A 27,767-nucleotide genomic window follows, 5' to 3' on the forward strand; every position below is an offset into this window, starting at 1 on the left:
GTGGTTATGGTCTGTCAGAAAGGAAGCTTTGCTGCAGATGGGAAGATAAAGCTCAAAAGCACCTACGCTGCCTCTTGAACTTTTTTTTTTTTTTTAATTAACTGTCTTCTTTCTCGTGTTTCTTTGACCGGGTGCACGGCACAGACTTCCCATGTCCTGGGAGACAAACATTCTTGGCTCAGCCATGAATAACTGTGTGCTTCTGGAGGAACTGCTGATCAAGAAATCCCAGCAGAAGAGAAGGACTTCACCCTCCAACTTCAAAGTGCGCTTCTTTGTCCTGACCAAATCCAAGCTGGCTTACTATGAACATCGCCACGGGGTACGTCAGTCGTTTTCTCTCTCAGAGTAATGGAGGGAAGGATGAAATTTGTTCAAGGAAGGGAAGGATGCTAATGGAGGGAAGGATGATCTTTGTTAAATTTTGTTAACTTTTCTGGTCCTTGCTACAGCACCATGCACGGAAAATTGATCAAATGAGTGATTTAGAGCTCCTGATCAGTGGGCATTTGGTGTGAATGGAGCAAGACTGCCAGTTTATAGAAAGGATTTTGTTTTATTGTAGGAATTTGGCACGGGCTGTGTAAGAACTGTGTGAGTCTGTGCCTGGCACCTCACACAGGGGCAAGGCTGACCTGGAGAGGCGTATCGTGAAGGTCACAAGTGTACCCTGATTGTATCTGTGAAAAAGTTATCCACACATCTTCATTCTCATTCTTTTCTCTGGGGCATCAGGCTGATGGATGGTAGGAGAACCATCGAGCATTTTTAAATAAATTCAGCTGCCACATGTAACGTGGAGTCTTCAGAGCTAGCTTCAGATGGGCTGTGATGATGAGATCCGGGCTCAGGCCAGGCTTTGTTTTCCCAGGTTTGCATTTTGCTTATTTGCTAGATATGAAGAAAATTAGAATTCAATCTGTGCACCCCATTTGTTTAGTGCTCTAGTGAAGTGAGAATTATTTCCTTCTATTTAGCTGGATGTTTGCAGAGCCTCGTTAGGGTTGTAAATAATCTTGCTTGTTTTCCAACAGTCCCTGAACGTGCTGTTAATCCATTATGTTTAGGCACTGTTCCTGTAGGCAGAGAAGAACTGTGCTGTCTTGGATCTAGCACTGGCAACTTCAGACCATCTGACCTTGCTCAATTGCAGAAAATTCAGTCAACAATAAAAGAAAAGCACAATGTGCCCTCACATTTTTATCACAACCTATTTGGGGTTATAAACCAGCTTTAAAGGTTAAAAGGTTTAAAGGTTAACAGTCATTTTCACCTCCATGTCATTTCTCTCAAATATGCCCAATGAAATATTTTTCTTGTATTTACTTTAAAGTCCATGTTTTTCTCACCTCCATTTTGAACAGAATGCTGTTCATTGCTACATACTGTGACTGTCTATGGTTTGAGACTATCTTTGTTCTCCAAACTAGTTTTCAAATGTCATTTTTGTAAGATTTTTAATTCCACTATAACAATTCCACTTAATTATTCAGGGCTAAATTTTGAAAAGCATCTAAATGATTTTGCTGTAAGTGTTTAGAGAAATCTGTACTACTATTTTTCTTTGGTGCTTTCTGAGTCTTGGTGGTCTTGACATGAATTAAATGTAACTCTGACTAGGTACTTTTGCAGTAGGTGTCTTGTCAGCATCTTCAGGGACTGAAATAGTTTGGAAAATCTGACTTGGTGATTTTCAGTGGGGCATAGACTTCACACACTATGTGTTTGTGGAAATTTTCCCTCTGACTCTTCCAAAAGGTCATTTAGGTGAGATGAGGGTTTGGTGTACTATCCGCTCTGTCTTATATATCCTATATTTTAAAATGCACATATTATATACGTGTAGACAAGTGTAGGTAAACACACATGCAACTTTAGAACCCTGTGCACTTTTGAGGTGCGGTGGGTATATTTGCAATCACAGGGCTGATTTTCCATGAAATGCTGATTTTTCTTCTCACGCAAACTGTCGAAATCAAGTTGTTACATGAAAAGAATTTGTCATAAAGTAGAGAGAGAAGAATTTGTCCTGTGAAATACTCCCAGAACCAATCATTAGCCTCTTCAGTAATCAAAATTAGAGCATGCTGGTGAGACCTCTGCATGATCGATCCACTGCTGTTCTGGAGAGGAAAGCTTAGGGCAGCCCATGCAAGAACCATCTTGTTTGTGCTCAGAATGGAGGAACCCACAGCATTTAAGTTCACAGCCAGTGGAGGGAGGATTCCAATCATCCCTGCCAGCACATGGGCTATGCCATTGCCTGGAGTGCACCAGGACCAGGCAGCATGTGCAGGTGTTGAAATCAATGATCTGGTGCTCATTCTCTGGTGCAGTCCATGGCACTGCTTTGCTCTGCTCCACTGGGACTCTCTCAGATAATTTCTGGGGCTGGCAAAGGTCAGAGCAGGCTATCACCATTGCCAGGGGGCTGTTTGCATGTGGCTCTGCTCTGGAGGTTTGGGGACATTGCTGGCAGCTGGCTGCAGTGATGAGGAGCATCCTCAGGTGCTATATGGACTGACATATGGATGGGCCCAGCAAGTATCTGCCTTTTAAAGCATGGATTTTTCAAGGGACATCTCTGGGGATGTTTTCACCAAGGGATTTCAATGAGTTTCTCTAAGAACCCCTTACCAACCTGTCTGGTGGATTCCTGTACTCAGAGTTTTGTGCTGTATAGTTCCCATCTCTCCAGTCCCTGGTCAGTCAGAAACAGCAGCTTATGCATAAAGTCAGGTAAAACAACTACTGAACTGCTTGAAAGTTCAAGAAGCCCCACAGATTTCAGTTGCATGACACGAAGTATACTCTTATGCCTTAAACCCTGGTTTATATATTCTGCCTGTATTTAGTAGGGTTTAACACCCAGTCCCTTTCTCTGCATTTTTAAATCAAAGGTATAAAATTACATTAAAGAATTTTTTGTATCAGTCCAAAACAAGGAAATAAGCAGGCCAAAAGCTACAGGAATATTTCTGCAAATGATACCCAAAGCTGTTGAGACAACTGACATCTTAAAGGCTTTTTTTTTTTTTTGCAATAACTGTAATGACATTTTCATTGTAATTTTTGTCTTTCTGCCACTGCTGACAGAGAGCACTGTTCTCCTTAGGGGCCAAGCACACAGTGGCCCTTAATTTTAATGAAAGATATTTACATGTCTCATTGGGAGAATGAGCCCCCAATAACTGACAACAATAAGAAGCTGTGTTTTCTGAGATTCATTATGCAGTGCACAATGCAGGGCTGTCTGAACATAAAGCAAAGCCCTGATAACAGGCGCAAGTATTCAGCCCCCATCTCTGCTAAAAGACATCAGAAGTGCCTTTATTATAATATGCAAATCAATTCCAAAGGCAAAAAATATTCGTTTTGGGGTCTGATTTTGTAGCTAATGCACATGTGAGTAAACAAGCACATGGTAGTCATAATTTTAACTATTTCAATGAGTTTGATCCTCACTACAATAATGGATAATTCAGATACTGTGATACTCTCAGGGTCCTGGTACACTTGCTGCTCTGCAAAAGCAGAAGAGAAGTGAATCCCTTTGAGGAGGTGTCTGGGACAGAGTTTCAAATGTCCTTCCTTAGACACAGCAAAAGCACTTGAACTGGTGAATGTCTAGATCCCCTTCACCCAACAGCTTATGGTCCTTGGTTAATCCTTCAGGCACATAAATACTTTGAAATTTTATATGTTCATGCACTTGTGGGCTATTACTGGTCCAGCTGAAAAAGGCAGCAATGAAAGGCTCACCCAGAAAAGGCCAAGTTCTTTTTTTCATTTACAACAGCACAATTCTTCCTACACTGGTCAGATGCTCAGGAGGTCACACAGAATGAGTCAGCCTTGTCCTGGGTTCTTTCATTCAGATCTTTGATACTCACATATAAAAATGGCAAAGATGGCACTTTAGTGGGCCTTGAAATCTGCTTTCAGTCTCTTGTTACATGAGAAGAAATTAATCAGCTTGGCTGAAAAGACTTTTATCAACATCCCAAAATTGCTCCAGCTGCTCTGCAGCATTATCTGCACGTTGGGTTGCTTGCAGCAGTCCAGCTACCCATGGGACTAAAAGCAGTGCTTTGCTCCTCAGTCCAGTCCCTTTTACCTTGATTATTGTACACAGAATCCAACTTGTTTTTTTCCCCAAGACTCTAATGTAAACAAACTCAAATTTTTCTTCTGAAGATCTCTGTTCTGGTCTTCCTGTGTGTTAAGAGTGGCCATCCATACCATTTGTCATTGCTTTGTTTATTCCTAATACCTTAGCAGTCATGAAGCTGCAGTCCTCACCCAAAGGGAATTTAATTATGGTTTTCAAGACCACCTTCCAAATAAATACATCTGACTAGATATGTCATTCTTCATAACCTGATGTGTATTTATTAACTAGTACTGTTGACTTGCCAGAATTTGCAATCCCACTTGTTTTCTGATGCATATCTCCAACTAATTTATTTATAATAGACATATCACCCACAAAGAAGTCAGACTTGGCATCTGCTTGCATCACCCCTTTCAATCAATTTTTGTGTAATAAAATCAAGACAACCCTAAAAAGGTACTAATCTGTGCCTTAATGTCTAGTAAATATCTGAAAACTTAACAGGAATTTTGAACAATCCAAATTATGTTATTGGAGTTGCTGGAGGATGAAGTTGATATTGCTTGTCACAAAGAGCCTCATTTCTATTGTGAAGTCACAGAATTTTGGTAATGCTGGTTGGAGAGCATTTCTTAAATTAATTTAGTCAGATTTTTTGCCAGGATAAGATCAACGCTCAGAGCAGGACTGCGACCAGCACCAGGACAGGCTGGCTGTAACATTGACTGACCTCTTCAAAGCCAAGGACAGAGATTCCACCTCTTTCATCAACCTACTCCAGTCCATCTTACCCAATACTTTTTCTGGATATTTGCAAAGTTCCTGTCTATTGCTGTTTTCGGTCACAACTCCTGCAGCAGCACTCTGATTCAGGGTGGTGATATTGTCTAGACAGGATTGCCTTGAGCAAAATGCAGGTTCTCTGTGTCTGGGAGCTGTGGCCTTTCTAACTACACAAACATGTGGTAAAGTCTGGAAATAAAAATAACTCTATTTTTTTTTTTCTGGGATAACTAATTTTATATTCCAGAATAGGATTATAATAATTTTCTACTTGCCCTTTCTGCGTCTGCCCAGTTCTGCTCCTACTAGGTCCTTTTCTGTGCATTTATTAGTCTTTAGGTTTGAAGAAAATTTTTTAAATTCCTTCTGAGCAATATTTTAGCAGCAAATGTCAGATACTTCCATTTTGTTTAAATTACAAAGCTCAAATCTTCCTTCTGTCACAGAACATTAAGCATGTAGCAAAATCTTCAACCTGTGTTTTCTTTTAAATCTTTAAGAAGGCAGGAATACCTCCTAATTTGAATATATAACAATAAATGTGAGGTTTCCTAACAGTTACCTTTTATTAGACTTCTCTATTGTGGCCATTTTTTGCTCCCAGTGCCTGTGACTTTGCTTTATATTGTATCAACATTTTAACTTATTTTATTGCAATGCCTGCCTGTTGCTCTATACTCTTTCATCCTTTCTGGCTGATTTTTAATTTTGGCCTTAAACCTTAAATTTTTTTTACATGAAAAAGTAATGTCATATAATTGATTTAATTTAGCTTCTTTTCTTCCGCTCCCAGTCTTTCCTGGAATCAAGAACAGCTTTGAAGAAACTGATACAGTATTCAGGAGTTGTTCCGTGTGCTTTTATATAACATAAATTAGAAAGCTCATTTGAAAGCAAAGAATCTTCCCCTTTTTTCCCCTTCTGTTTCTTGATGATAACATTGATTTTCTTGTCCAACCACTTGTGCTGATTGTAGAGATGGGCACCCTGATAACCATCTTGGACAAGACTTGAGCCAAAGTGAAATTTGGAATTGGATTTGGAATTGGATTTGGTAGAAATGCAAGGCTGGATCAGGTCTATAGGCTTGTGTAAGGATAGTAAATTGTTGAATGGAGGCATCTCAAGCACCAGTTGTAGATGGTTTTGTTATTTAACACAGTTCTGTGCACTCTGCATCCAGAGTGTGCCCACCCCCAAAACGCCTTCATGTTCTTTAGATGTGAAAATAACAGGAAAAAAAATAAAGACAAACAGACACATTCAGGGATTTAAATATCAAACATAACAAAATGCATTGGAGGTATTAAAATATAGCACAACACCCAAGGTTCTACAGAAAATCCCAGTGTTATCAATTATCACTCCTCTCCAATTTTCCTTTAGAACAGTTAGCATGACAGAAGATGCAGAATCCCTTACAACTTTCTTTTAAAAATCAGTTTGCTCAATTTAGTTTTCAGATTCAAATTAAAAATTTGTTGCACTGTTTTATATCCCATAAACCGTGAGTCTGTCAGTGTTCCTAATGTGAGAAAGCTCAAATTTTTGTGGGAAAACTCACAAAATACCAAGCAAAGATAGTGTCTAGGCAAAGTTGCTATGAATCCAGCATTCAACGGTTCTTAATATCCTAACTATTAATGAGAAAAACAGCACATTCCACAGATAAGGAATATGATAAAAGAAAGGAATTGTATGAGCACAGAGTTCAAGGAGGTTTGAGTTCAAACTCAAGTCTTTTGGTTGGTGGAAAAATACTTTAGCAGGAGAGATACCATTAAAAATAATTCCATCTTGTTCCAGTGATGTCTCATAAGCTTCTGGTTACTATTTCTACATCAAGAAATTCCTTTCCAAATTCTTTCAGAAGCTCAGCAAGGCCTGCAGAAAAGTCCTTGAAAGGCAGGAACAGGTCACTCATTGAAGAGGCTGGAGCTGACCGAGCCAGGTGAGCTCTGCCATGGGGAGATTCACCTTGCACATCCCTCAAAATCAGCTGCTGCCTCTGCCCAGGCTGAGCACCGAGCCCAGCTAGAGCACAGAGACAGGGAACAGGGGACACAGGGTCAAAACAAAGATCCTTCACCTACTTAATCACCAATTAAGTATTGCTCTTTTTAGTCAAGACAGCAAGTGAAAACGGGGAATGAAGTTTGGCTCAGATTCTTACCAAAAAAACCCCCTGATGATACAGAGAAGGTCGTTCAGTGCTTTCATTGATGGAAATGGTTTTGTGGTCGAGCTTGCTGAGGACTGGAATTTCCTACCTTGCTTCACCCCAGCCATAAATCAGCTTTCCCCTACCTCCCACCCAGGAGGCATTGCCAGCATTGCAGGGATGCACAGGAGATGGGGGGACAAAAGGTGAACACAAACACTACTGGGCAAGGAAAGCCAAGCTGCAGCGTGGCCAGCCCTCAGCAGGGACTGCTCCTGAGGACGTTGGGGCCACATCAATCTTTAATGGCTTGGTTTCCCCCTCACCAGAACAAAAGAAAGGAGATAAAAGTTGTTATGCAACTTTTGAACCAAGCCAGCTTTATGAAGCACAGGGTGCTGTCTTCCTGCCAAGAAATGCTGCCTTTGGTCTCCTCCTGTGCTCTTAGAGATGAGGCTCTGCCCTCCCCTGCCTCTCCTCTCCTTCCCTCTGCTCCCAGCACTGGAGGCTACACCTTTTGCCGGGACCCTTTGATAAACACAGTGGGGCTCAGCAAAACCTGTAAGCACCCACTGACGGATTTCAGCCCAAGCCCCCAGTGCAGAGCCTTTCAGCCCTGGATCTTACAACATCTCAGACCCTTGAGAAGCCTGAGGGTGAAGGGCTGTGGTCAGGAAGTGTGATCACAAGCAGACCTGTGTCACCTGCAGTGGCCACTGATGGCTCCCTGCCCTCTCACCATGAACTCCACATCCCTGCCCCTGCCCCAGACCTGAGCTGGAGAGAAGTGATTTTTTTGGGTGAGCAGCAGTGTTGGTGGATGGGTTTAGCACATGATGGATTCCAGGCAGCTCATTCCTCAAGCAGGCACAGGGAGATGCCTCCTTGTGTTGCAGGGTAGGGCTGTGTCCATTGCCCCATGGTCAATTATCCCAGGACCTAAAGCAATCAGGGAGCACCAGAGTCATCTGATTTACACAGCAGAGACAAACCAAAGGGTTAATCAGTGAAAGAGCTGCTAGAGCTCTGTGGCAAGAGGAGGGAGAGTATCAAAGATGGAATTATCGCTGCTCTGGGCTTGTCATGAACCTGGCTCCTTTCAGAACTGTTCCAAGAACTGATCTATTGCAAATCATGGACCAAAAGAAAGCAAGCAGGATGGGCTGATCTGCAGCACGTGGGCTGCTCCTCATGGGACAGCAGCCTGCCCTGGTTCTTTCCACACATGGCACACAGCAAGACCACTGATGCTTTTACTGATCAACCAGCTAAAATATCTACCCAATTATCCTCTGGGCAGACTGGAAACAGCAAATCCAGATCTGTCAGCATGTTTTCTCTCGCCCTTTTAGAAACAAATCTCAGAGGTTTTTCAGGGGCCATTTTTAAGAGGCTTTTCCTCTCCCCTTCCTTCCAAATGGCCCTGTTGTTTTGTTGGATGAAAGTGTGGTCGAACATCACAAAAGCAGGGATATGCTTAGTGTCCAGGCCAGTTTCTGGGTAATGCCTGGTTTGTGAGTGGGAATTCCAGTTGTTTGTCCTGCTGGAGGACTGTTACTGCTTTCTGTCAGCAGGGTCCCATCTGCTGAGGATCTGCTGGGCAATGCTCTGGCTGTGAGACACACACCAATGTTTGCTGCAACGTGAGGCTATGAGGAGCTCCCACTGCTGAATTGTGTGATTAAAAGGAACACAGTGGGTCATGAGAGCTGCAGGACAACTGCACAGAGCTCCTTGAGAAGGCTGGACCCTGTCTTTCAGCAGAATCCAGAAAAGTAAAAACCAGTCTGCAGGGAAAGAACAGACACTGCCTGGCACAGCATTGCCTGCTAAAGCCTCAGGGGAAGAATGCATGTGGGTAAACCCCAGGACTTCAAAGGAATGAGATGAAGGAGGGTTCAGCACTAGCAAAATTGAAGGTTTTTATAGGTTATAAATGGCTTTGTGCCTCATCAAAAGGGTAGAAGTCCCAGGGGTGGAACAAATGGTAGAGGAGGCTTTGCAGAAGAGACAGAGGAAGCCAAGTCTGAAAGAAAGAAGTGAACTAGATAAGAATGAAATGAAATAGATGGTGAAAATGGGATGCAGTAAGGCCTTCTAAGGCTTGCCAGCACTCTTGAGAGTTAATTGGTATTTACATTTAGGGGTGTTTTAAAGCCTTGGGTTTATTGATTTGGAAGAATCCCACACCCCAGAGAGCCACACAGGCAGACGTTGTCTGCAGGAGACAGCCCTGGCAGTAAATCCAGAGACACTGGTTAAACTGCAAGCAAATACAAATACAAACCACAAATGCACCAGCAAAGGCCAGCAAGAGCAATGTGAGACCACACTGTAATAATTTTCCTCTTTTGCCCCAAGTCCAATTATACAAAGGCAAAAAAATACCCAGCCAGTTGTTCAAGAATGAGGCTTGGGGAGCCTCGGGGCCTCTCTGTTTTGAGGCTGTTTGACAGTGCCCTGTGGCAGACCTTCCCCCATCTCCAGGGCCATGAGCTGCTGCCCTGGTTCGGGCTGAATTTCTCTCTGAAAGGTGGCAGAGGAGCAGCACTGGGGCTGGCACAGTGGGGCAGAGCTGCAGGGTGGTGGTGACAGAGGGAAAAAGGGGCAAGAGGGAGCTGAAGGGTGTAAGACACAGAGTTGAGACCCAAGGGAGGGTCAGGACATTGCCAAAGTCTTGCTGAGTGTCCAGTGATAACCTGTGGCAGGTATAACACAGCAGCTGAAGTTCAGGCTCTCTCCTGCTGACAGTGTTTGGAAAAGAGCAGCTTTGCAGTGTTTTGGTGTTCTGAAATCTCACTGATTTCCATCACGCTGTCCCAAAGCTGAGTGGGGGGACAGCTATTGTTTAATCCCTACTGAAAATGAATCAAAACAGGAAACCAGCTCACTCTGAAGAGCAAACTCGTGTAGTGGATCCTGCAGAAGCACCAGAGGCTGAGACCCAGCTCCACTCCCACCAGCTGCCCTCACCTGTCTCCTGCAAAAGCTGAGTGCCATGGGGCCATGGGGTGAGGATTCCACAGGGAACAGGGTGCACCAAGGAAGCCGGGATCCATGAATGCCTGTTCTTTTTACTCTTTCCCCACTGCCCTCTCTAACTTGGGTGCCTGATACACCCAAACACCTGGTGAAGAAGCACAGCAGAGGATGCCAGAGAAACATCTTTGTTGGCAAGTTTTTGAGGATAAGATTTTTTTTTTCAAAATACCCCGTTGTTTTTTTTTCCTAGCTGAAAAGCCAGACATAACAAAAATTGAGAAACATTGTAGTTTTTTGGAAAGCAGATGCAATAAAAATTTGCATTTTGGATGAAATGAATAGTTTTGAAGGTCTCAGCAACCAAACTCTCTTTAATAAAATATTTATTGGTTTATATCTCTTCAGTATGAAGCAGGGGTGCTAGTAAACTGAAAATTTAGTGAAAATAGTTCTTTTTTTTGGTTAGAAGGGGATCCATGTTGCTGGAATAAAAAAAAGTAAAAGCTGAGTTTCAAATAGAGGTTTTGACTGGTTCTCTAAAATCCGTGTGCTGAGTTGAAATGTATGTATGTGCATATATGTATGTGTATGGGAATACATACAGAGATGCCAAATATAAGAATTATTCTTTACATTTTTTATGTCTTACATAATCAGTTAATTTGCTTCTGCTCCATTAAAACTAAATCTCCCATGAACACAACAGTCTGGTCTAATTATTCACTTAATCTACAATTGTTAGCATCAACCAAGTGCTTTTCTCTGTCTTTCAGAAAAAAAGGACTTTAAAGGGTTCTGTGGAACTTTCCAGGATTAAGTGTGTGGAAATTGTGAAAAGTGACATCATCATTCCCTGTCAGTACAAATACCCTTTCCAGGTGAGTCTGTTGACCGTGCTCAGAGAGACATCACTTCATTTTTTATTTCAACAGCATTTCCTTCACAGTGCAGTCATTAAGGAACCCAGCACTGGGTTCTTGATGAGAACCTCTACACTAATTTAAATTAATCAAAAGTCAGTGAGGTTAAGAGCTGCTTCTGAACAGTCCCTGCTACTCCCCTTCCCCACGTCATCATTTGGCACCTAGCTTGTTGGTAAGGGGACTGCTGCCTCTTTCCTTTGGTGACTCTCTTGTAACCAGAGCACCTGGGATTGCTTCTCATGGCTGGATCCTTTCTCTACCCCCTCTCCAGACTGCCCATGACAATTACATCCTCATTTCTCTACCCCTTCTCCAGATTGTCCATGACAATTACATCCTCTACGTGTTCGCCCCCAACCGCGAGAGCAGGCAGAGATGGGTCCTCACGTTGAAGGAAGGTAAAAAATCCCCTTTTCCCACCCAGTCGTGGAAGGTGCTTATGTCTGACCAGCTTTGTCACAAATAACTGAGAAAATTTGCAGCAGATCTCCAATCTCAGCAGTCAAAGGGTTTATAACCCAGGTAGTGGGTTATAAAATCAAATTGTTTGTAAATCTGGTGAGTGTGTTTTCAGCAGACATGGGAAATTTGGACGTGGGATTATTTGCCTTAATGCCTGTCAGCGTCTGCAGAGAGGTGTCAGAGGATGGAGCTGTTCTGTTTGGTGGTGCCAAGCAATGGAACAAGAGGCAATGGGCAGAAATGATGCCCAGGAAGTTCCACAAGGAAGAACTTCTGATGCCTTGGGTTTTATCTTTCATATTTTTCAGAATCTGTGCTGCTTAGTGTTTAACTCTGAAGCTTCATGTTAGGTGTTAGTAAGTTCTCTTCACAGGGTAGCCAGACAAAACAATTCCTTCCTAGCTGGAGAATCAGGGACAACTGGTACCCAAAAAGCAGAAACAACAGCGAGGGGAAAGGGGCAAGGCAGGGGCTGAGACTTCATAGCCTGGGGCTGAGGTTGGATAATTGACCCCAGTATGTAGATGAACCAAAACTTATAAAAGTGTAAAAACTCGTGACCAGGATCCATCTCGGATTTGATTGGGGTGTAGCCCTGGCCAGGCTCTTGCAATGCCCAAGGTGGATCCTTTCAATAAATACCAGTTTGATCCCTTTTACTCTGTCCAGTCTCTGCTCCAGGTCAGCCTTTCCAGGCAACACTTCCCTATGCAGTGACTGGGCATTGATTGCCCAGAGAGGATGCGAGGTCTCCCTGCCTGGGGATATTCCAGAACCATTTGTGCCACATGCTCTGGGATGGCCCTGCATGAGCAGGGAGGCTGGACCAGATGACCCACTGTGGTCCCTTCCAGCCTGACCCGTTCTGGGATTCTGGGATTTGTGTCTTTCTAGAATAAACTCTTAATAAATTACTGTAATTTGAGGTTTCTGCTTCAGGAAGAGATGAGGATTTTCCTATGGTTAATTTTTTAAAATAACCTTTTCTACACAGAAATTTTTTCAGTTCTTATTAATAGATTTTTTTGGTTAGATGACAACCTTTTAGACAGCCATGATTATTAAGGAACATTTCTGTGGGTAGCTTTCATTTCCTGTTCACCTCCTGAATTGTGCTGTGGTTCACTCACATGGTGCTGCAGTTACCAACACTGGGGGCAGAGACAAGCAGAGTGCTTGATGTGAGGAAGGTGTCAATTAGTTACATAAAAACTGCACCAGGATTCTGTCACAGCTTTTTTCTGTTCTACAACAGTGCTGTTGTATTGCTCCCTCTGAAAACATTGTGTCTGATGGAGATATTGTGAATTTCATGCACTGGCTCTTGCAGTCAGTTATTCCCCTACTCCAAGCTCCTGCTTTATCACCTCTTCTCATTCAACTTGGAAACTGACCCCTCCTTTGGACAATTTGAAGAGTCTCTTGAAACAAGCCTGCAGAAGCTTCTTTAAAGAGCAGATTGTTTCAATTTAGTTCTAGATGACTTCTAGAACTAATGTGGATGCAAATAAATTCAATTCCCCCGTTTTCTTCCCCTAATGTTTTTCAGAAATCAGATACAACAATAGTTTGGCTTCAAAGTGTCATCCAGACTTTTGGTTAGATGGCAAGTGGAGATGCTGTGCTCAGACAGAGAAGATGGCAGCTGGCTGTGTGGTATATGACCCCACCAAAAATGGTAAGGGACTTGTTAAGACCATCCTGACATGGAAAATATTTATTCCTAGAAAAACTAGAGGATTGAATCTCTTTTGTACAGAACATCAAAAAATATTATGTTAGATTTCCATAAAGAGACATGTTCCTGGCTTCTTGGGATGTTCTGGCTTATCTTTTACTGTATGTGGCATTCTCTTTTTTTGAATTCACATTTTCCTCTGTGTGATGCTTGGTGCTGGTTTTGGAATGAGATGGAGAACTAAGAACTTGATCAGCTGTGGTCAGTCAATGAGCCATAACAACTTTCTTGAGATAAACACATTCAACTGTGCGTGTCCAATTTTAACCAAACCAAACCATATTTCCTCTGTGGTTTCAATGACCAAGCATAATCTTTACTATGTCTCCTGAAAATGAACACAAGTAGTCAATCATTCTTCACCAAAGAAACATTTACCTTGAATTTTTTTACCTTGATGCCTTAAGTAGTCTGCACCCCAGTTTCCAAGCCCTGCTGAGACTCACTGTGTATCTGGCAGGTCTTGCTCTCAAAAGCTCACTGTTCAGTGGGTTTGTATCACCTCTATCAGTTCATTGCATTGGTGGCTTCTCCCTTGGTTTTGTCCTCACCTTCTTCAAATTATCTTTGTTGATTTCTTTTCAGCCTCAAAGAAGCCTCTTCCTCCCACTCCTGAAGATAACTGGGTGAGTGCAGTGATGCTGTCCTTAGTGTCCTGCCCTGAGTGATTACCAGTGGGGAATATGTCCTTATTAAAGTTCACCACAGTGCAGTGACCTAGAGTCTCACCTGTGATAACAGTCCCTGGGCAATGTCTGTGCAATTGAAGTTTTTACACGAAATTCACTGTTTGAAAGCACCAAAGATTCTCATGCTGCCACCACACCCCACTAGATGGTCTGGGGTGCTTTGAGGCTTTTTAGCCCGGGGGACGCTAGTGCTGCCAGGAAGATACCACTCTGAAGAGCATGCCCTTGCTTTTTAAGAATATGAATATTAATATGAACATGAATATGATGATCCTTTTTCCTAATTTGTGCAGAAATTGTTGCTAGACCCCAAGGATGCCGTGGTCATAGCCATATATGACTATGAAGCCCAGAACCCGCAGGAGCTGACATTACAATATAATGAGGAATATTATGTCATTGACAGCTCTGAGGAACATTGGTGGCTGATTCAAGATAAGAATGGGTAAGTCCCTTTTCAACAGCCAGTGTACAAATCCTTTCTAATTCCAGTTTGTTCCATTAACATACATGTTTAATTCCTCTTGTTCAGCTTTTGCAAAGCATCCTCTTATTTAGAGGGGGAAAAAGTGATGGAAGGTTATTTAGGGGAACCTTCTTCCATTCGCTGTTGCTTCAGAAAGCTGATGAAAAGGATCTGAAAGTTAATTTTACAGAAATAAACAATTCAGACTGATACTTGCAGTGATACACAGGGGAAAAAATTGTGAAACTCCCCATGTTTAGAGGTGCAATCAGTTGTTTTCTTCTCCAGTAACCCTACTCAATACATCCCCACTTTACAGCACTTTTATCATGCTATGATCAGGCAAAGCTTTCAAGGCTGACTCCTACAGATGCAGAGAAAATCCTGTCTGTCAGCACGCTCACACTTGTCTTGCCTCTCAACAGGCATGAAGGCTACGTGCCAAGCAGCTACCTGGTGGAAAAATCACCTGAGAATCTGCAGGTTTATGAGTAAGTTGTGCCTGTGTTCTCCTTGTACCTCTGAGCGCCCTGGATTTGAAGCTACGAGCCTCAAATGCTCCCACCCCACCTCACATTCCACCCTGGAGATGCTCCATTCAGAAGCTTTTCAGGAAAAACTTTCCTGGCCTAGAAACACTGACTGAGTCTTTTGATGTTTTCAGGTGGTACAATAAGAACATCAGCAGAAGCAAAGCAGAAACACTGCTCAGGGATGAGGTAAAATCAGTGTTATGTATGGGGTAGATGGAAAATAATAATTAATAAATGACAAATGAAGTCTGCAAAGGCTGGCTTGTGTAAGAGAGAAGAACTCTGGGCTCCTGCTCTCTTTGTGTCCTTAGTGTGTGATGTGAGATAAATGACCACAAACACACCCCCTTACCTCCATGTTAGCTGAGCGTGGATGGAGCTGTGCCATCCAAACACACCCAGTAACTGGGACTGGAGGAAAACACTGCTTCAGACCACTGTGCCAGCTGAAAACTGTGGTTTTAGCTCATCTTTTCTGTCTCTGCAGGAGGCTTGTGGATGCCAGTAGTTCTCTGAAAATCTAACTAATCTTGTGCAGAAGTATTTTGGGTGAAAGCCAAAAGTATGGCTGTGGGTTTTGTTTTTTCAATTGTATGCGTGTGTGTTTGTGCATGTAAACACACATCTTTAATTTTTCGGTTGAGCCAAAGTTTTCCAGTGAAGACTGCACTGAAAATACAAAGAATAAGCTCCTTGTTCAAACTTTCCACATAAACACAACCTTAATTTTTAAATCAGGTCTTACATTAACAGGTGGCCCTGTTAATAAATCCAAATAAAGTGTTCCTTCTTGAAGCAGTAGTATTTTATGGAAATAGAAGCACTTTCGTGTGATTTGAAAAATTCTTGTACAAAGTACTAGAAGACAAGTCCACACATGGTTTAGTGATTTTGTTTTTTCTTTTGGTCTCACCAGTACAACTTTTCTGAGGTAATTACCCCCATGTGGCTGCAGAGACCTCTAGTTCAAAGCCTTGCAAACCTCACGGCTCCCCCCAGAAATGTGGCCAGGTTTGTGAGTGATCTTTGGCCAGGCTTGGTGTCCCCTGAGAACAGAAGGGCAAGAATAGAGCTTAGAGTAACTTAGGCAGGATGCTGCCTCTAAAACTTGCCCACCTCCAATCCTGAAGCCCTCACTGCGTGTGATTAAATGCTTCTACAGAGCAGAGGGACCTTTTTTAGAGCTTTCTTGTGCCAGGTTTTGTGTGGTGCAGATGCAGCAGATGTTGTACAGACACTGAAGGGCCAGCCCTGGGAAGGTCACAGCTCAGAAGGCTGATCCCACCCGGGCAGAGCTGCACAGGCAGCAGCTCATACCTGGGGATGCAGGAGCAGCACCTGGAGCTGATCAAACCTCAAGGGAAGGAGGCCCAGGCAGAGTGCACTTGGTGGATTAGCTCTTCATGAAGTGTTGTGGGTGGGTAGAAGACATAAAATGGAGGAAACCTTCCATGTAAAGCAAAGGAGGAGAAAATGAAAAAAATCAGGCACTTGGGAGAGTAGATGAAACTCTTCTTTATTTGCAAACAGAAGAAAAACCTGGGGTTTATTACCAGTATATAGGTCAGTACAGCACATTCCAGTCAAACTGTGATGTTAAATCTCCTTTGCCATCTGATCCATCTGGGATCATGCCCTATCAGGCATTTTAATATTCAGATGAGTGGAAAACAATTACAGTGAAAAGTTAAAAAGGAAAATTGTTCAGTGAGTGCCAGACTGCAGGAGGACTGCTTTCTTGCCCACTTAGGTTTAGATACTGGGTGACTGGTGTACCTATGAAAGGCAGGATCACGTCCAAGGTTTTCCAGTTTGTGGTAGGTTGATAAATAATCATTCCTACATTGCCATATGGATTCTCTGGTGCTGGATAAACTGAGATTTGTTCTGTGGCTGTTCACTCCACGGGGAGCACTCAGAGGGGTTTGCCTTCCCACTCGGCCACGCATTTCATTGAACATGAGTTCTGTCAGACAGGGCTGAGGGCAGTCAATGGATGCAGAATATCCAGAGGAGAGATTTGGAGGGGCAGAGAGGCACACCCACATGTACTCAGCACACGTGCCTAAGCCTCATTTCCTCTGAGAACTCTGAGAGGAAGCTGAGCTGAAAGCACCTAACACCCGAAAGAGACCTGCAGGCTCTGAGCAGCCACCAGAGCTGTGCATGGAACACACCAAGCTCTGTCAGTGGGGTGATGCCTCTTTTTTTTTTCCTATATGTTTAACACATCTTCATGACAGGGCTGAAATAAGCACAGCTTTGTCCCCAGCCTACTTCTTTTTGTTTTTTGTTTTTTTTTCTTTCCATTATGTCTCTAACCAGTTTTCTTTCCTTTGCTCCTGCTCCAGGGTAGAGAAGGGGCCTTCATGGTGAGAGATTCAAGGCAGCCTGGCATGTACACAGTCTCTGTTTTCACCAAAGCATTAAGGTACAGCTGAGCTCAGCAGCTTTTCACATCAATTACATCAATGAAATGGCTTCTATGAGTGTGTAATCTCTGTGTAGTTGTTTTGGCATTATAACAAGAGAGCAGAAGGCTCATGAAAATGATAGAGGGAAAACACTTCCAAAAAAGGCAGAAGAGTCAGCTGCCAGTCCCAAAGTGTATTAAAGGCTCCACTTCTCCCTGAATCTAAATATGTGCCTATAAATAGTCTCTTGGACATCACTGGGGTTGTCATTCTGATGGCATTGTCCCCTGAACTGAAGTGTCAGTGGGATCAACATGAGCTGTGTGCTGGACCCATCAGAGGTGGGTAGTGCAAGACAAGTGAAAGGACTTCAGTGATGGGGCAGAAAGCTGTATTTCACAAAGAAGAGGCAGAGAAGCTTAGTACACAGCCTTCTCTTATCAGGAAACCTCAGCCTTTCTCTCGAGGTGAGGCCATCTGCAAGTGAGAGGGAGAAGACACAAGTACACAGAGTTCATTAACAGCTGCAGCTGCTCCTTGCTCTTCCCCCATTCTTTCTGGGGAGGATTCTCCCCTTTGCTCACTGTTCATACCCCAAATCCGTCTTTTTGCTGCAAGCTATTTTCTCCCAAAGAAAACCTCCTCTTTTTCAGCACGGACAACAATCCTGTTATAAAGCATTATCACATCAATGAGACAACTGACTTTCCCAAGCGATACTACCTGGCAGAAAAGCACGTGTTTGACTCCATCCCTGACCTCATCAACTACCACCAGCACAATGCAGCAGGTGAGTGAAGCTGATGCTGAACAGAGAAGTTGCTGGTTTGCCAGGTGACTGTGTTGAGTGAAGGAGGGCTCCCAAGCCCCCTGTCCTTACAATGGAGTGTTATATGGCATCACCTTTTCTCCCACTTATTCTGCAATTACCATTTCAGGCCAGCTTCCAGCATTATATCCTCACTGTGGTTGTCCTTCTAAGGCTGACCATGGCCAACACAGATGTCATAAGGACATATGATGGGGTGCCCTGGGGGGGTATCACCACTGCCAGGCCAAGCTATCTGTTGGAATTACACTTCAGGGCCTTCTTGAGGTGATCTGTCCCTGCATCCTTGATTTGACACAAAGTCAAGGACATGGCCAGTATCCATAACCAGACATGGTGACTCCCATCCCCACAGTCCAGGAGTACCAAAGGAAACACTGGGCTTCAAAAATACCCTATAAGTACCAAGCATCATTTGGGAATTCATCAGGGTTCACAGAGGCTCAAAGCTCTGGATGTGAAAATGGGAAATAAGCTGAAAATGCTCAGAACTGGCTTCCTTCTCTCAGGCAGGAAACCAGAGCCTGCACAGAGGTTCAGCTGCCCTCAAGTGGAGCTGAGAACTCAGTGCAATAAATCTGCTTCCAGAACCCAAGCTGCCCTCTGGGGTGGTGGCAGGCAGGCTGCCCACGGCTGTGGCAGTGACAGGAACTGTCCCCATGTCCCCAGGTCTCGTGACGCGGCTGCGATACGCGGTCTCCTCCTGGAGGAAACAGGCTCCCATCACTGCAGGGCTCAGCTATGGTAAGGTTCTCTCATGCCTGCATGGGAATCACACTCCTGGCTGCTTAGCTGGGTGATCCTGCACATCCCCATGGATATGGAGGAATATTCATATGATTACAGACACAATAAATGGCTTTCTTCAGGTCTTTCCACTGCACTGTTCACCAGATTGTCATCTTTGTCATGGCTCTTGATAAAAGACAACTGATTGTGCAGTGTCTTGAGGGAGGTGATGAGAACCCCGGGGTCTCAGTGAAGTCAACATTAAATACCAAAATGAATGCTGAACAAAAGGGATGGAAATGGGAGCGTAGAATAATTTGATGAAAGCTGAGTCCCTCCTGAAAGATGCCTTCATTTGAATATCGTTGTCAATAGAATTTTGCTGGTATCATCTTTATTGTAATTCTTGGAGACTTCAAAGCAACTCAAGCCCCATGTTGTGCTGGGTGCTGCACATAAGCATGGTGAAAACAATCCTCCCTGAAGAACTGGATAGGCAAGACAAAGGAGGGAGAAAGGGGATGTTGTTGTTCCTACCCTTGAACATGACCTGCAGCATGGACTAGTCAAATGAGCTATCAAAGGTCAGACAGACACTTTGAGGGAGAGCCAGAAAGTCTCACTTGGAGCCTTGCCTGTGTTTAACCCACAAAAGCTTTTTGTTTGGCATTCTACTGCTCAGTCCTTACTCTTTCTCCCTTGCAACCAACAGGAAAATTGGTCATTAATGCCTCTGAGCTCACCCGTGTGCAGGAGATTGGCAGTGGTCAGTTTGGGGTGGTCTACCTTGGCTACTTGCTGGACAAGACCAAAGTAGCCATAAAGACCATCCGTGAAGGAGCAATGTCTGAGGAGGATTTCATTGAGGAAGCCAAAGTCTTGATGTAAGTGGCATATTCACCATGATAGTCACACCCTGTGGGATTCATAACACTGAAACAAAATCAGGAATATGAGTAAGGAATTCAAACTTGGATTATCTGTTATGTAACTTAATAGTAAATCGACTGGTGAGGTCTGGTGGCTATGAAGGAAGGCAATTCAAAGTGTAGGTGAATTACTGTGATTCCAAGTCTATCAATATCCAGAATGGTCTTCCAGATCTCTGTTATTCAGGAAGGCAAGGATAATTGATGGTACATTTTGGAGAGCAAAGTGGTTCTTCTCAGAAAAAAAAAACCCAAAAAACCTCTTAAAACCTAAAGGCAATTTCATTGAAAAACCTTACCTGCAAAATGTTTTGCTTTGCACAACTGAATATATTTGTCTTTGGTTTTATAACCTTTTTTTTTTTTTTTTTTTTGCATTTCCCTCCCCAAAAGACAGACAGAAATAATTTTTTTTTCTGTTTGATTAGATGGTTTTCCATGCAGAAAAATCTTTTGGTGACCACTACCATTAAAATGGGATGATATTTAGTCCTTGGCTACGCATCAGCAAAGGTGGCCTCTGCAGTGAGCTGGGTTCAGTACTGTGGCATAAATTGCTGTTTATAACACACTTGCTGTGAGGCACTGAGCCTATTTCAGCCTTTTTCCTGCCTTCCCTCTCTATCCCACAGGAAGCTGTCTCACCCCAAGCTAGTCCAGCTTTATGGTGTATGCCTTGAGGATGCACCCATCTGCCTGGTGTTCGAGTTCATGGAGAACGGCTGCTTGTCTGACTACCTCAGGAGCCAGCGGGGCAGCTTCTCCAAGGAAACCCTGCTGGGGATGTGCCTGGATGTGTGTGAAGGAATGGCTTATCTGGAACAAAACTCTGTCATCCACAGAGACCTCGTATGTTGGCCCCATGTGGACTTTTTGCTCCAGAGGGGCTTTTTCCTCTGCTTTCTTCTTCAATTTCAGCTTCTACATTCCTCCTGCCTGTCTCTTTATAGGAGATCCTGTATCTGCCCTCGCTGCAGAAGCAGCACAAATACTTTAGGGGAAAAAAACAACAAACAAGCCCTGGAGCACTGATCAATCTATTCCCCTTAATTGGTTTTGGGAGAGAAGAAACAAGCCTATAAAATTTGCCCTTTTTTCCTGAGTGGACTCTTGCTCCCCCAAGAGCCACAGTACTGACCACTCTTCATGTCTAAAATCAGTGAAGGTGACAAAAAGACCTGTTCTAGCATAAGTCATGTATAAACATGCACTGGTGATAAAATAGTTTTAATTCATGAGTTTTCAGTCAAGCTCCATCAGTCATTGCTGCAGTTTCATCAGGCATGCAATGACTGTGAGTAGCTGTGGCTATTTTAGGGTCTTGCTCCACCTTTTCTGGGCAACAGGGGCCTGCAAGTCAGAGTGATGGTTGAACAGCTTTTCTGGCAACAGGATCATGCTGCAAAATGTACAGAAAGCATGAGAAGCTCAGGGTTTTGTCCTCTTTGTATGGCACGATGTCACTTTGATGCTCCTTTTTTAAGCATTATGTGCTCGTCCAGGACAGAAAACCCTGAGTGGCTGTGCCAGTGTTTTAGCTCTGACCTGATGCCTTTGCACCTTGTTTTCTTGCAGGCTGCCAGGAACTGCCTGGTGGGGGAGTCCCACGTGGTCAAAGTGTCTGACTTTGGGATGTCCAGGTAAAGGCACTGAGGCTGTGCACGGTCCCTTGGGGCTGTCAGGGAATGGGGGTAACTCAGCATTCCCCCTTCTCTTCCTCTTCCAGGATTGTCCTGGATGATCAGTACACCAGCTCCACGGGTACCAAGTTTCCAGTCAAGTGGTCTGCCCCAGAGGTTTTCTCCTACAGCAACTACAGCACCAAATCTGACGTTTGGTCATTTGGTAAGAAACTCTTGTCAAAATGGAGAAAATTCAACAGCCCCAGCTGAGAAAAACAGGGGGTTCAGTCCTCAAGTAAACTCTCCTCATCACTGCATCCTCTGGACTCCAATGATGTTTTGGCTGAATAATGGCTTAGAAATCAGGCCTAAATCATTTAAGTAAAAGATAGAAAAGAAAACTACCTAGATACTTCAGAACACTCCAAATATTGCCAATTTAATGTATTATACATGTGTAACTCTATGTAATGCCAAATAATGAACTTTGTTTCATGCTGACATAGCAGGGGTGTCCAAGAAAAAGATGGAGAGTTACTGATAAAATCTTGTCATTTGTCTTGTCAAATTTTATGAGGAGAGGAGAGGAGAGGAGAGGAGAGGAGAGGAGAGGAGAGGAGAGGAGAGGAGAGGAGAGGAGAGGAGAGGAGAGGAGAGGAGAGGAGAGGAGAGGAGAGGAGAGGAGAGGAGAGGAGAGGAGAGGAGAGGAGAGGAGAGGAGAGGAGAGGAGAGGAGAGGAGAGGAGAGGAGAGGAGAGGAGAGGCATTTAGGCACTCCATCTCTTTACATGTCAGTCCTGGGGCACTGATACCTCACTCAACCCCCCTGCCCTTCCAAATTTGCTCTGCTGACTCCATTTGCTTTATGCTGATCTGAAAATGTTATTTCATTGCTTACACCTCACTTCCTGCTCCACAATGCATTGTTTCACAATTTGTGCCCATTCTTTGGTCTCCCCTTCTGGACTCTCACAGATAAGAACACCGCTGTGTATTTTTCCCCAAAGCCATAACAAAGGCTGTCCCCTGGGCTGTGGATCTGGCACACTCGTGGGCCTGGCCCCTCTCCAGCCCACGCAGTGAATGGGGCAGTGTGCTGTACACAGCTTACAGTCAATGGGGTGCCACTCAGCCCTGGGGCCAGCAGTAAATAATGCAGGATTATAACCTTTGCCAGTCTGTGAATTCTGTGCCTTCCCTCTCCCTTTGCTGGCTTCTGCTGTAGCTGAAGCTGTGCACTCCTGGGGTGGGCTACGAGCAGCACAGCTGGAGCTGGGGGCTCAGGCCCTGCACAGAGACTCTGGCTGGCATCCTCAAACTGTACAGCTGTTCTAGGGCCTGGTTTTTCAGCTGTCTACTGAGAACCCAAGTGAAAATGCTTTTCCAAGTAACTGGCACCAATGTTGAGCTGCAGAGGAGAGCAGGTGGAAGGTAGCCCTGGGCCTGCTGAGGATTTTATCTGTCTCTTTGTGACTTTTTTCCCATTTGGTTGCTTAAGGAGTGCTGATGTGGGAGGTCTTCAGTGAAGGTAAAATCCCCTACGAGAATCGCACCAATGCAGAAGTGGTGGAAGAAATCAACGCAGGATTTCGGCTCTACAAACCCAAGCTGGCCTCCAAGGCCATTTATGAGGTGATGAGCCACTGCTGGAGGATGGTGAGTATTGTACTGGAGAGCCCTATTTCCCAAAGATAAGAACTCCCATCCCCTTGGCTTTAAGGAGGATTCATGTGCTAACACAAGATAAAATCCTGGAGGTGAAGCACTGTAACTTTCATTTGCACTAGCAAGCAAACTCTGGGCTCTCTGCCTTTTATTTGACTCAACTGAAAAGCCCATGTAGTGCACCTAAATCAAGTTAATTCTACTGTTTCCTTGCTAAGAAATCTGTAGATCTGTGGGGCTGAGTTCTAAGAGTGGTAAAAATGACAGCTAAGCTATTACAAGGCACTTAGTGTCCGCCAAGCCAAATTCACTGGTAATAGAAAAGAAACATTGCACAGAAGGAAGTTGGTTCTTCCACTGGCGTTTTCTCTGTAGGGATAGATTGTATTTTTGTTAATACTCAGTTTCTTCCCAAGGTTTTCCTTGCTAACCTTGCCATTCCTCTCCAGCTGACATTAATGTTCTTCCTCTCTCTTCTCTCCCTTGCTCAGGGGAAAGATGAGCGGCCATCCTTTTCTCTTCTGCTGTTTCAGCTGAGTGAAATTTCTGAGTTTGATATGTAATCATGGCACTGTGTGCTCAGCACAGTCAAGAGAGTCCTGAGAAGAGAGAAGGCTGGATTTTCCCCAACAAAGCATTATAGGAATCCTCTCACCATAAACATTTGCCATATGCCTGGGGAGAAGGAGAGGGCAGAGGCTGGTACTTCCAGACAGACAAGATATCTCCAGGTCTTCCAGAGCCTAGACAGACACAGGCTTTGGTTTGGCCAAGAGTGTGCATCTTAAAACCAGAAGTGACTATTGAGCATGGAGTCCTGAACCACTCAGTCCAGCAAGGGTATTTCTCCTGAAGAGTCAGCCTCAAAATTAAGAGATCTGACATTGCTGTTCTACTTCTGCGAAGTCACAAATGAAGGTCTTCACTGGAGGGAGATTAAAAAAAAAAAACAAACAAAACTTTCTTTAACTGAGGAGGAATGTTTAGACATTTTCCTGGCGAGCTGATTCAGAGTGGGCTGGACCTGAAAGCTCTGAACAGGAATAAGCCTGGGAGACACAGAAGCAGGCTGGATTGAGTGAACTGCATTTCTGATGCTGGTATTTCAAGGTGGTTTTGTTTTCCCTTTGCATGATTTTCCCTGCAACTGTGGTATAACAGGAACAGGATTTGGATACCTGGTAAGGCGGTGTCTGTGTGTGCATGTGAGAGAGGAAGAGAAAAAGAAATATTTGTTCTGAAGAGTCTTGAAATTCTCTCAAATTGCATTGTACAGTGAGTGGGAAAATGGGACTCTGATGGAAACTAAGACATTCTTGGAAGGGGGAAGCCGAAGCTGAATGTTGATATTGATTTTTTTTCTTCAGTCTTTCTATATCAGAAGATTAATATGTGACCTCCATCCAATTTCTTTGAACAAAGTATGGAGGACTGAGCAAGGCAAAGTGTTATGTGTTCCCAGTCCAGGACAAGACTGAGTCCCAGGATCTGATTACCTGTGAAAGGTACAGGAATCTACTCCTGAACTGGTGTATTGGGCAGGAAGGAGCCAGAGGGCTCAGAAGAGAGAGAGCCAGGAGGAGAAAACATGCAGAGTATGTGCTCAGTGCATCAGTGATCATAAGAATTTTCTCATACTTTAAAAAGTAACAGAATCACCACAAGACCTCTCCATCTCTCCTGTGAACAAAGGCACTGACCACAGAAAAAGTCCAATGTGAATAGCGTGCCTGGACTCTTCCTCCTCAATGAGTTTCACATTATGTGGTGACAGCAGAAGATATAAACAAAATTAAAATTTGCAGTTTCACTGCAAGACAGAGACACTGTTTTGACATATCTGACTTCAAACCCAAATGTGTGGGTGTTGGTGTCCTGCAGAATTTGTAAATAAAATCAGGACTTTTTGCTAAGCATTAACAATCACTAGGGAAGTCAAGAGGGCTCAGAGATTATATGTGCAGATATGCAATATGTATTTTTGATGCTTCTCTGTTTGGGCAGGTGAGAACACAGGGAAACCTTACACGACAGCAGCTTACAAAAACTCTGAAGTGCAAACTTTCAGCAGCAACCTCCTGTCATTATACAAGTCAGGTTCAAATATGTTTGCCAACAAAAATGGAACAAGGAAATAATGTAATCCCATGATCTCACATATCCTGTGTCAAAATATTTCTTCATAGAAAGAGGCTTATTTTTTGTTATTTTTCAGGCTCCTGATTCTAGGGAGATTCTTAGGAGCCAGAATATCTTTTCAGGCATATGGATATGGGCAAGGCATCAGTTCCTGCCTGATACATGTTCCCACACTGTGACAGGAGTGCCACAGAGTTCAGCTTCTGGGTCACTGCCCCCACTATCCTTGAAGGAACCAGGGGTCTGCTGAGCATGAGGTCATTGCTATTAAGAAGCAGCAATGTTGTTCTGCTAGGTGACATTTCTGAGGTCTTATTTATATTTGGACAAGTGTAATATTTATTAGATAGAGTGGGCTGCACAAAATATTATTGTGATAGTTTATGTTCAGTTTTATTTTGCAGTCTTTCTATGCACACAATATGGAGTTTTACAAACAATAAAATTGCTGAGTCCCAACTGTGACTTTCACTATATGTGAGCAAAACTGCAAAAACCATGCACCTATAATCATACAGTCTGCTCTTCCTCCAAATCCCATCCACCGAGATGCAAACAGGCATTTTCTGGCATGCTGAAATATCTCTGTTCCCCAGAATTATGTTTGTATTCTGGGGTTACACACAATGTGCTGGATTTATGGCAGCAGGAAGCATTCAGAATCTCTGCAAATATATGTAAGTTATTACATAGACACCAGATTTTTAGGTCTAAATATCCATTATGGTGGCTTTAAATTCTCTTGAATCTTCATAAAATTGGGGGTGGTAATATCTGAGTGCTCCCAGAAGGTGTTTCCCCTTAATTTACAGGGCATTTTAGGAATCTCAAAAGGGCAGTGCCGGAGTGGGATAACTGCATGTTATCAATGCACTCTAACCCAGCCTTCCCTCACCACAGCAGTGTCTAAGGCAAGTTTAGGTGGGTGTCCTTCATGTGGCTTGACCAGATCTGTTCCCCACAAAGCAGAGGTGAGAATATCAGTCTCCCACTGCAAAGTGAGTCACCTTTCCCTGAACACCCCTTCCCTGCCTCCCTAGAAAGCATTTCCAACATGCTGAACGTTTAAGCTGCTGCCCCTTTGCCTGGCTGTGTCTCTCCAGGGTGGGAGGTTGTGCTTGTCCCTCCTTTTCCCTGCTGGTTATCCCAGGTGGGTTCATGGCTCTGTACACTTGGCTGGAGCCAGGGCCCAGAGCTGTGTCCCAGCGTGTCCCCAAGCTGCTGCTGAGATGGCCAGGCACAGGCACAGCCAGGCTGGAGCCCCTGCTAGCAGAAGGCAGTCAAGCAGTAACCTCATCTAGAAAGAGCAGCTGATGCTTCTCAGTGGAGACCAGGGACTGGAGCGTGGTAGCATTAGCCATGAAAAGCTGTTTTCTGGGCATGGGTCAGTCCCCCTGAGGATGTGGGTGTTGTTCCAGTGCACAATTACCTTAAAATCAGGTAAAATCAGGTTAAAAGGCCTGGAAAAAAATACAGAATTACCTGAAATATTTTTTAATGAGCATGTTTTTATGTGATGTTTGGCATTGTCCCTTTCTGAACGCTTGTCAGCACAGCAGGATTCAGGTGAATGACTCTGCTAAAGCTCACTTGGCATCAGTGATCATAGGACTTCTTCATAAATTCATGTGTGCTCTTGTGTTCAGCTCACCACAACATCATGTTCTCTCTCCTCTCCACACACTGATGCACACACTGCTGCTGGAGCTGCATGGGCCTGCCCCTCACTGTCATTGTCCCCAGACTGCAGAGAAATCTGCAGGACAAATGCAGGGAAACTCATTCCATCCTTCTACCAGCTAAGGCAATATGGAGCAGAAAACTAAAATAGTATCATAACATTTATGGAATTCCCATCACACTGAGCCTGGTTGATAGTAGGTCCAGATTAAACTGTTTGCAAAAAAAAAAAAAAAAAAAGTCCACAGCAGTCTTTTCTGCCAGTTTTCTTTTCTTCAGGGTGAACTAACCTTGTTTCACCCGTGACCTTAGAATTATGTTTGCTGTTAAATCTTTTGTATCTGCAGTAACAATGCTCACTTACTGATTTTTTCCTGACAAGTATTAAATAGTAAAAAGATGAATGAAACACGATAATGTGTTGTAGTCAAGGGTGAGATAGAGTCATAGATATCACAGAATCATAGAATAATTTGGGTTGGAAGTGACCTTTAAAGATCACATAGTCCAGCCCCAAAAGAAGTAATGCTATGCAGGGAAAGATTCTACGCCCAGAGATTTATTGATACATTTTTTCAGCTGTGGTCCTGTCCTTTAAAACAAAGCTAATTCCTAAGACTGTTCTGCTGCTTTTCCAGTTTGCAGACCCCAGTGCCTTCAGCCCACGGCATCCATTCAAATCACAGCAGCAGATCCGCAGTGTAAAACTGGTGTCCAAGCTTCCCTGAGAGCCAACAGACACACACAGGAATCAAGCTCATCCCCACACGCTCATGGATAACAGCAGCAGTCTGAGGAATTGGAGGGATCACCGTAATCCAGGAAAGGCCAGGTAGCAACCTGATTCTAGGCTCATGCTTAGGAAAGGCACAGTGCCAGGGACACCACAGAAATACACCTAGAGCTGTGT

The 27,767-nt window shown here is 43.8% G+C and overlaps 1 protein-coding gene across 2 annotated transcripts; it reads left to right on the forward strand.

Annotated features, from left to right (window-relative positions):
- On the forward strand, positions 1–23,743 carry ITK (IL2 inducible T cell kinase). Of its 2 annotated transcripts, none has more exons than XM_062501904.1 (17): positions 1–322; positions 10,814–10,918; positions 11,280–11,361; positions 12,975–13,103; positions 13,749–13,798; positions 14,146–14,297; positions 14,744–14,809; positions 14,983–15,037; positions 17,203–17,282; positions 17,919–18,055; positions 18,764–18,838; positions 19,536–19,707; positions 20,385–20,601; positions 21,328–21,392; positions 21,479–21,597; positions 22,872–23,029; positions 23,530–23,743. In XM_062501904.1, the coding sequence occupies exons 1-17, from the start codon at positions 152–154 to the stop codon at positions 23,599–23,601; spliced, it is 1,905 nt and encodes a 634-aa protein (XP_062357888.1). In that variant the 5' UTR covers positions 1–151; the 3' UTR covers positions 23,602–23,743. The 2 variants fall into 2 exon arrangements, with proteins under 2 accessions (XP_062357888.1, XP_062357889.1); XM_062501905.1 differs by having other exon boundaries at positions 13,749–13,789.
- Positions 23,744–27,767: the final 4,024 nt, after the last annotated feature.

This window comes from Cinclus cinclus, chromosome 14, assembly GCF_963662255.1.
Source record: "Cinclus cinclus chromosome 14, bCinCin1.1, whole genome shotgun sequence".
In the NCBI taxonomy this organism is placed as follows: Eukaryota; Metazoa; Chordata; class Aves; order Passeriformes; family Cinclidae; genus Cinclus; species Cinclus cinclus.